This window comes from Mytilus galloprovincialis, chromosome 14, assembly GCF_965363235.1.
Source record: "Mytilus galloprovincialis chromosome 14, xbMytGall1.hap1.1, whole genome shotgun sequence".
Lineage (NCBI taxonomy): Eukaryota > Metazoa > Mollusca > Bivalvia > Mytilida > Mytilidae > Mytilus > Mytilus galloprovincialis.
Window position 1 is genome coordinate 70,558,221 of NC_134851.1, and position 10,438 is coordinate 70,568,658.

The 10,438-nt window shown below is 32.2% G+C and overlaps 1 protein-coding gene across 1 annotated transcript in view; it reads right to left on the reverse strand.

The window, feature by feature from the left end:
- LOC143059773 (caspase-3-like) overlaps positions 1 to 9,961 on the reverse strand; it is a 28,577-nt gene extending 18,616 nt beyond the window's left edge. The window contains exons 1-5 of the mRNA XM_076233335.1: positions 9,909 to 9,961; positions 5,861 to 6,218; positions 5,517 to 5,776; positions 3,785 to 3,820; positions 1,298 to 1,372 (exon numbers count right to left, since the gene is read on the reverse strand). Of these exons, the coding sequence (XP_076089450.1) occupies positions 1,298 to 1,372; positions 3,785 to 3,820; positions 5,517 to 5,776; positions 5,861 to 6,162 (673 nt within the window). The 5' untranslated portion in view covers positions 6,163 to 6,218; positions 9,909 to 9,961. The remainder of the gene's footprint in view (positions 1 to 1,297; positions 1,373 to 3,784; positions 3,821 to 5,516; positions 5,777 to 5,860; positions 6,219 to 9,908) is intronic.
- Between the last annotated feature and the right edge of the window lie 477 nt (positions 9,962 to 10,438).

Below are 10,438 nucleotides of genomic sequence, written 5' to 3' on the forward strand. Positions count from 1 at the left end.
ATATGAAGACAAAGCAGAATGTCAAAATAGAACATCATTAACTAAAATTTCTACTGTGGGAAGGCCGTACAAATTACCAACATTTTCAAGACTTGGTTAAGTTCGGGCGCACAAAACATGCGACGGGGTTTAATAAGTATAGCATGTATAGAAAAGATTATAAAACCGACAATGCTTTGTCATGGAAAAGAGAGAAGAGAAACAGTTTTTGACCTGTTGACAACAAAATAGAATATAGCAATGACAGTGTAACATATAAAACCAACGAGACTTGATCAACACGGACCCGATTTAACTCCATAATGCATTGCTATGCGATATTCGCTTCGTGTAAGAAACTCTGATATCATTTTCGAAAACTGGTGAATTGCTCTACGATAAAGGAACACGGGCAATTATATGGGCCAATCAGTTCGTGAGGACGACCATATATTAAATAAGGTATAACCTAAGTCATTGGAATCCCAATCCCTGCTTATCAGTGTCCAAAAAGAATTTCCAATGACAAAGCTCTAAAGTAATTAGCGTGTTGAATTATCAGTTCATTAGGAAGATGTGCGTTTGTACTGCTTAAATGCTGATACATTGGCACGAAAAGTCAATTACATTCCCCCCTATTCATGAAGGAAATACATCAACTTTAACTAGGTACAATGTATCTTGAAGCGGCGTAGTATTACGTTGATAAAAATGGCGATGTGATCTTTTCCTTCCACTTTTAAAATTAATATGTTTTCACCCGAAATTGAATGTGTACATAGGGTAAAGATACGCTCGTTTGTAAAACAAAAGCTCGACCGTGTTTACAAGTGTGTAATAGCAGGACAGACAGTCCAGTAATTATGCTTCATAAATCCTCATAAATTTTCAGAATTTTACAGATACACATTTATCGTTTTTGGCATGCGGCATGCGGCATAATCATAAAATGAAGAGAGATCTGATCATGCAGGATGCAGAATGATTGCAGTAATTTTCAAATAAATTCTACGTAAAACGTCGTGTAAATACATGAAATATCAATATTATATGATAGAGAAATAAATGTATTTACTTTTTTGTATATATCTTCTGTAGCTATATATAACCGCCAAATCGAATTTATATACGTAATGATAATCAGACGCTTTTGTATTTTAGACGACCCCTTCATTTTATCTGTAAACTGTAGGTGTCATTAGTCGGTGTCGAGAGTTGTTGAAAAGGTCTAATATTAGTAGGTAAACTATGGACGACGTCGACAAACGACCGTGTACAGGTTATAGCAAAAGCTTGACAAAAGTTAAACATTACCCACCAGCATCGACGTGGGAACCTTTCCTCTCTAAAACGCCTTGTTCAAACTTGTAATTGTTGATTATAACACATTTTCCTTAAAAAGAATTGGAATTATTATTATTATAGATTTCGAATTCGGTGTATAATTTTACAAATTTCTGTCTCTGTATTGACATTTCTAATTCCTTTATTGCTGATCACTTGAATTTATTCGGAGCTTTTGGTATATAGTCATACAAAATTAGATGTATGCAACATAACCAGGTAATTCATCGTGATCGGTAGATAATGATTCAAGGAATACGGAAGTGAATTGTAGCTTCACATTTAACAGTATCGACCATAGTTAAGCCATGAAAGAAAATTGCACGGCATACATGACAAAGCAAAACAAAATAATCGAACTCCTATAAAAATTCTGAACGGAAATGTCCTAATCAAAAGGCACAATCAAAAGCTCAAACACATCAAACAAATGGATAACAACTGTGATATTCCTGGCTTGGTACAGGCATTTTTTGGTGAAGAAAATGGTGGATTGAAACTGATTGTATGGCAACATAAACCTTTCACACTAATAAACGTTTCAATTGACTACAAGTTATCACGAATTGGCAACGGACAAAAGGTGTTTTTGCCTGGATTCACATGCACATGTATTTCGGGATTTTTTATCTTTTTTAATTATAAAAAGGAAGATGTGGTATGATTGCCCATGAGACAACTGTCCACAAGAGACCAAAATGACACAGACATTAACAACTATAGGTCACCGTAATTCAAAATTTCAAAGATGATTTCATTTTAGCATTAACAGTTCAGTCTTCAATGCGTTTGATGCATGCATAGGAATTGACTAGTAGTTTAATAGATATAAGATGTGGTATGAGTGCAAATGAGAAAAATCTTTATCCAAGTCACAATTTATAAAAGTAAACCATTATAGGCCAAAGTACGGTCTTCCCCACCAAACAGCCAGCTTTAATGGGCCCCAAAAATACTAGTGTAAAACCATTCAAACGGGAAAACCAACGGTCTTATCTATATAAAACATGAGAAACGAGAAACACTTATAATGCAATACCCTTTCCCTTTTCTTGAATGTGAACTACCGAATTAAACTATTTACCGGATTTGTAATAACATAAGCAACACGACGGGTGCCACGTGTGGAGAGGATCTGCTTACCGTTCCGGAGCACCTGAGATCACCCAAAGTTTTTGGTTGGGCTTGTGTTACTTAGTCTTAAGTTTTCTGTGGTGTGTCGTCTGTACTATTTATTATTTGTTTGGTTTTTTTTTTTTATTTTTTGCCATGGCGTTGTCAGTTTATTTTCTATTTATGAGTTTGACTCTCGCTCTAGTAACTTTCGTCCCTCTTTTATGAACCACATCAACAAACGACAACTACTGAACATCAGATTCCTGACAAGGACAGGTGCAAACTATAAATGATACCAAACCTTCACTCTTATCTGAAACATCAGTGTAACATCACAACAAAGAAAAACACTATTCAATATATGGCTTAACTCAATCAAAAGACATATTAATAAATTTGATATATGAAACGATGTAAATACAAAATCAATAAATTGAGGGATTAATAATTAATTTTTTCAGAAAAAAACAGTAACCTTGAAAAAACAATCCGCCAGTCTTCTTCTTGTCAACGTATGAGCCTTCTTTAATGAGGTGCACGACCATGTGTTATGGCGTATAAAGGAGGACATTTGGAGCATGTATCGGTACAGATTAATGTGAGCATTGGACTACCCAATTCCCAAGCCAGGCCGTGACGGATCTTATTACCAGAAATAATTTACAATAATGACACAGGTAAAGGAAATAATGTTGTTGGTAAGTATACAGTTTAAAAGGAGAAAGAAAATATTTTTACAAAATAAATAAGTTTGATGTTAAAAGTATGCAATAGAGTAAATGTAGAGTAAAACCAAACACTTATCAAAGCTGGTATGTAGACCAGATATAGTTTAACCCTAAATAAGTAGACATTAAATAACAAAAAAGCATTACAAATAGTATCAACAGATCAAATTAATAAAATAGTACGATTTGAGATTACAGATTTGCAGTTACTGATAGCTAGTTGAATGCCAACAACAATTATTTTTTTCTTTTTAATGCATCAGGGACTAAAATCACCTAAAACACATCCCATGGATTTAGTTTTTTTAACGTCATAGACAGTTAAAAAAGAAATGACATAGTTTAGTTGCTTAATTATATATGCAAAGGAGATGAAACTGAGGTTAATCAAACTTGTAAAAAAGAATCGCTCATGTAGGAGTACAAGTGAATAACTCAATTTAATTGTTACTTGGTTATTATGGAGTCATGCGATTTGAACATCGATAAACTATTAATACTATAATTGCCACATAGATAGAAAAGATAACAGGCATTGTTCACGAATGATAATAATTCACTAACTTAAAGTGTTAGAAAATCTTGATAGATAAACAGTCATCAAATCACATTCTCACCTGAATAGCATCGCTCAAAGGAATAAAAGCCATTATCTACAAATACAAATGAATGCAAATGTGTTAGGAGGTCAATGTTAAGGCATCTGTTATCGCTGGTCGCGAACCAGGGGTTACAGTAATGACAGGACGATCAGCCGGATTAAGACAGGATATGAACCGGATGAGATAAAAATAGTCAGAACGTTTTAGTTAATTAATATATTTTTTTCAATATTTGAAGACCTTAGAGATACTTTTTTTATACTTTTAGAAAATGTAACAAAAAAGGTTAAAACAATAATCGACTTCCTTTAATTTTTCAAATATTTATCTAAGATTGAGGTACATTTGAGATAAGCTTATATTTTTTACCCCAAAATGTTTGACCTGATTGAGTTTACCGTCACATTAGAAGTAAAGATATTTATTTAGATTTTTTAATTTTGACACTTTTCGTATAAACACCAATCAAGCCAAATAACATGTCATTTAAGTTTTCACATCTGAAATCATATACCTTTAATTGAGTTATCTTATATGGTCAGGTAGCAATTGCATCCAACCAATGAAGATATTTTTACGTTTTTCATAAAATACCATGTACAATTATCTATCTTACAGGTCTATAAATTTCAACGAAAGACATTGTTAGATACAGGAAACAGCAACACTTTTTGTCAAAAATTATTGTAAAGCAAAAGAGATTTAAACACTGTTTGTCGATCATTTCAATATAATAAACGCGTATATCGGCAAATTTAAAATCCGTTCGGTAAACTTTTTTGAAAGAAAAACACTTTCTTTTACGATAAAGTTTATATTTCATTTGATATATTTAATGATCTCTAAGATTTCTTTATTTCATGAAAAATATTGTAAAACAAAATAGAAATTAACACTCTTTTTTATCGATCAATTCAAGATAATTAATGTGTACATCGGTGAATGTGAAATCCGTCCTGTCAATTGTTTTGTATCAAAATATTTTGTTTACTATAAATTGTATATTTTTTTATAATTTAGTTATTCATCTCGCAGATTTATTAGTTTTATGAAAAAAATATTGTAAAACAAAAGAGATATAAATATTCCTCGATCAGTTCAATACAATTTACCCATACATTGGCGAATGTGAAATCCGTCCTGTCAACTGTTTTTGCTAAAACATTATGTTTCTACTTTTTTTGTTTATTTTCATAATATATAGATTAGTATCTCTAAGATTTTCAAATATTAATAAAATCTATTACATGACAAAAATGTTCTGATTATTTGTATCTCATCAGGTCAAGATCCTGTCACTATCCGGGCAATCGTCCTGTCATTAGTGTAACCCGCGAGGAATTTTGTTTTCAAACTTTTACCATAGAATTAAAGTTTGTCATTACACATAGATGTTTAAACCTGCTTTAAGTTCATGTTGATGTCTTTGAAAAACCTAAAACTGAATTTCTGCAAAATCGACTTTATTTATGTTATCGTTTCTTATTATTATACATTTATCTTCTGTCCATGTGCATCAGGTTTTAGCAAACAGAGTACAAAACAGATCTCTTTCTGAAGTTTCACAAATTTCTGTAGTAAAATTAAAATCCATCACTACGTTTGTATTTTAAGAGATTGCTGTATGAATCAACCGATGAAATACCGTAGCAACGGAAATGAAGGTTTCATAACATCAAAGGTCAACTGAATTTCGATTTTCTGTCATCAATACTATCAGATTTGAAGATTACATATTGAAACCTACCTCTAATGGGGTCCAAAAGTTGTACCAAATCTCCCCGGTTAATGTCGTATAGTAATTGGTACAAAAATGAAACGTTGTTTGGTGCGATATGTTTTTTCTCTTGAATGATGTTGAGGAATTCAAACATTTTCCCTCTTTTCCCTATCTTTTCTATTTGACGAACAGCGGGAGAAAAATTCTTCAAACATTCTCTTGTTTTTTGTATCATTGCTATAACATCTTCCATTGACAGGTATTGTGCAACGTTGAACAACGATTTCCTAGAAGGTAAAAAAGTAATAAGTGGACAATCCATCATTTACCATTAACATATATAAGAAGTATTTATCCAGATCATTTCTTACCTGTATTGTGTTATGGTGCTAGTGATATCATCACCTACTGCCCTCTTTACTGCTTCTAGATCTAGTCCAAGTTTTTTTACTAAACAAGGTCTATCCATTAGATACAAGCGTTGACCCACATATTCTAGAAAAAACTTTTGATTTTGAAGTAGCTGGAATATGTCCGTTGTTTCGTGGCTTGTTTCTAACCTTTTAGTGTCAATGTCATCTTGACATAAATATTTGAACGATGCAATATCATGACTATCCAGCTCTTCACATACATCTAATAACCGCATCGTTTCATCGCTTATACAGCCCATCTCCTGGACGGCTCTTTAAATCGATAAGGACCTCGGTCTAAAGGGTTGCAGTCGACCTAAAAATTGAAAGTAGTGAAGTGTTTGACAATATAAAAAATGATTTTACCTGTTTCTAAACTATGCAAAACTAAGTGTTAACGTATTTGTAATGGCTGAAACAAATATTGTATTGTTTTTGTGGTATCAATTCTTTTTTCATTTTTAGCCATGGTGTTGGCAGTTTTTTTTATCTATTGACTATCCCTTTAGTATCTTTCGCTCATCTTTTAAGTCGATGCCACTGCTGGTGGGCGTTTCGTCCCCTAGTATCACCAGCTCAGAAGTCAACACTCCGGTGTTGACATGAATATCAATAATGTGGTCATTTTAATAAATTTCCTGTTAACAAAACTTTGAATTTTTCGCAAAACTAAGGATTTTCTTATCCCAGGCATAGATTACCTTAGACGTATTTGGCACAACGTTTTGGAATTTTGGATTCTCAATGCTCTTCAACTTTGTACTAGTTTGGTTTATAGATATTTTGATATCATTTTGGATATGAGCGTCACTGATGAGTCTTATGTAGACGAAACGGGTCTGGCGTACTAAATTATAATCCTTGTACATTTGATAACTAATTAAGCCTATTTATCATTTCTATGCGCATATGTCAAGTCTTTGAATAGTCTTTTAGACATAAATGATAAATATTCCAGTGTGATGTTGATGGGGTCCTTTATTTCTCTATTCTTTTTTTTAGAAATACGTTTTTTAAATAGATATTACCAATTTATTCTATATTCTTATGGGTCTCCGTGGCCGAGTGGTCTAAGTAGTTACTACACTGAGGTTTTGAGTTCGACCCCCATTTAATTGATTAGGATTGTCAGTTTTTTTATTGAAGGTCTGTGGTTTTCTCCGGGCACTTCGGCTTCCTTCACCAATAAAAACTGGCAGCCAAGAAATCGCCTAAATGCGGTGCTTAAAAGCGGCGTTAAAACACCAAAAATTTAAATTCTATATTCTTTATTTATTACCACCCCATTATTCTCTTTTATTTATTTTGGGCGTGTTTTTCTCTCTATTCTTTTTTTTTTTGCCTATTATAACATTTTTTTGGGGGCCTTTAATATGCAGATTTTTTTCTGTTTTGTACACTCTATCCACACCCTAATCCATATACATCAAATTTTCATTTATTTTTCATTTACAAAATAAAGTAAATAAGTTCATGTAAATACATTCATATTACATATACCAGCGTGACATTATGTGTTTTAACAACAATAACAAGACGTAATGTTTAGTGGGTTTCCTTTACCATGCTTACCGTGTTTACTTGTATATAATTATGTTGTCCCGAATTTATTAAAAATTAAAACACTATAAATAGATAAATTGAGACGTTATTCACACATTTTGTACATTTTACATTAAAGCTATTTACTAAATATATGACTTTCCCTCTGGTATCTTTCGCAACTCTTTTGAAACTAGTCACAATCAAATGTGCCAGACTTCCGTTAACACAATAAAGAAGTCCAGTACTTACTGGAATTTCTATCAATCTCGGCGAAATCTATTCTATAAATAATGACACTCAACGTCTATACGTATGACGCACACAAAGTCATCAGTCAAATATTTAAAACTACTATTTATAGAACGACATAGACTTAACTAGGTCATTTAAACTGCTGACAGACAATATCGATTATAACTTCGTCCTCTCATTTTTTAATTCATAGTAGTTTTAGGAGATGTGTTTCCTCTAAAAACTTACCGTATACGGGGTTTTTTGTGTGTTTTTTTTTTTTATTATTATAATAACAACTATCACTCGATAAAAGAAAATCCTAATTTATGAATAAGAATAATCAATTTCAAGCAAAACATTTTGAGTATACATGATCAATTTTTTTATACAAAAGTATTTAAAAAAAGCGCTGATTGATTTGGTACAATTGCTTTAAAATTTCTGTAACACTGTCAATATGCAAAATATACTGTGGATTAATCATTATTCGTGGAATATTGATTCGTGGATTTCGTGGCTATATGTGAACCACGAACTCAAATGTTCAGCGAATAACAAATGATTTGTTTTGTTAACCTAATGGTTCCAAGATATATGATTTCTATGTTTCATCTCGTACAGACATAATTTGGAAATATAACCAGTATAAATACACATTAGTAGAGGAACAATTAAAATCTGCGAAAGACCCAAAGTTAAGTAGAGTAGAAAAAATTTAGCTCTAAGAGGTTCAGTAAATATAAATTTTGAAAATATGACACATAGCGCTATGTTCTGACATTTGAAATAAATAGTAGTGTGTGAGCTTTCGATTCTAGGACATATGTTTTACCGAATCTTCATAGTAAAAATGGTACAGTTTTATTCGTAGGAGGAGTTCTGTGAGGTATAAGAATGCTCATGATGTTTGAGGTACGGAGTATATCGGCTAGGTATATGCATGTTCATGATGTTTTAGGTACGGAGTATATCTTCGAGGTGTATGATATGAAAACAATTCAAATGCAAGGACTATGTTTGAGAAATGGTAAAAGGTACAACATTGTGATACATTGGCGGATCCAGGGGAGGGGGGTCCGGGGGTTGGACCCACCTTTTTGTGACTGATCAATGCATTTGAATGGGGACATGTGGTTGGCTTTCTCCTGGGTTGGAACCTCCCCCCTTTTAAAATGGGTGGATCCGCCCCTGTGATACATATATATATACATGCATATATCAAAAGGTAAAATAAATATCTCACACACGTAAAATGAATTGAAAACACCTTTCATATTCCCGACTTGTAACATGCATATATGTTACGTGAATGGGTGCATACGTGTATGGTGTATGTTAGAGGTATGGGGTATATGTGAGAAGTAAAGATTGTGATTATGGTTGATATATGTATGCAGTTTATGTAAGGGGAATGGTGTTTCACTTGTGAGACATATTCGAAGGGAATAGATGGTATATGCTCGTGGTATATGTTATGATGTGAGCATATTTATTAAAGGAATGGGGGTATGTGTGTGAGGTATATGTTTGGGGAAAAGAGGATATATGTTAGGGAAATAGGGATATATATATGCGAGATCAATGTCAGGGGAATTAGTGATATATGCTCGAGGATATATGTTAAGGAAATATGGGTATATATTACAGATATATTTAAGGGGATTGTAGTATACATGTGTGGGGTAAATGTGAAAAATAATTATGTTAAGATTATATATGGTATATGTGTAACGTATATATTTACCTTATATATTGATATAGAGTATCTAGAAATATGGATCCTTTAACAATTTTTTTTTCAATATGATAAACGATTAGGGTTATGCTATTGGCAAGTTGGGATGCGGGATATAAATGGGAAACTAATAAAGTTATATGGCAAAAAAAGAGAAATAAGGGTAATGGTAATTTAAAAACAAATATGCGGGATTTTTTAAAGATCACCCCGTGTCATCCCTCGTACATGTGTATAAAAATAAAAGAAGTCAACATAAATCTTCAACAATAAGTCGACTTCTAAATCAGTTTTGAATTTAATCGAGATATAAAACGATTCTAAACCTTTGTGACATACATTTGTATTTATAGATTGTGTAACTGCGTAGTAAAGAACAAGGCTCAAAAGCTAAATAAAAAATTCTATGAAAAATTTGATTTGACTACAATTGATTGGTATAAGTACTTATATGTATCAATATATAAATCATTTTAAAATTAGTTAACTTACCATACAAATTCTGTTAGTAAATACTAATCTGATGTAATTTACCCCAATTTGCCTTGATCTATTTATATCAGATGGGATTTTTATTGAATATATATATATATACATATATATATAATATTAAAAGCGGTGTTTCAACAAAAGTTGAATTATTTCATTAAACAACTCCATATTGATATTTAGCTTTCCTTAAAAAATAGTTGTCAATATAATTTGGTTTATAATGCACTCTTTCTATTTGAGCAGTCAAAATGCGTTGAATTTATATTTTTGTGTTCTGTTAAATTGTTTCTTTTAAAATTGTTACACGATGATGACTGCTGTCCGAGACTGCTGTATACCCATATTTTGACTATTTGATTTATTGTGTCTGTTTAGTTAACGCATCACTGTAAATATAACGGAATTTGATGAGACTGTCATCAAAGTGAGAGGGTTAGCGCTTTAAAATCAGATTTAATCCACAATTTTCTACATATGAAAATGCTGTAACCATGGTAACCAAGTCAGGAATATGACAGTTCTTGTCCATT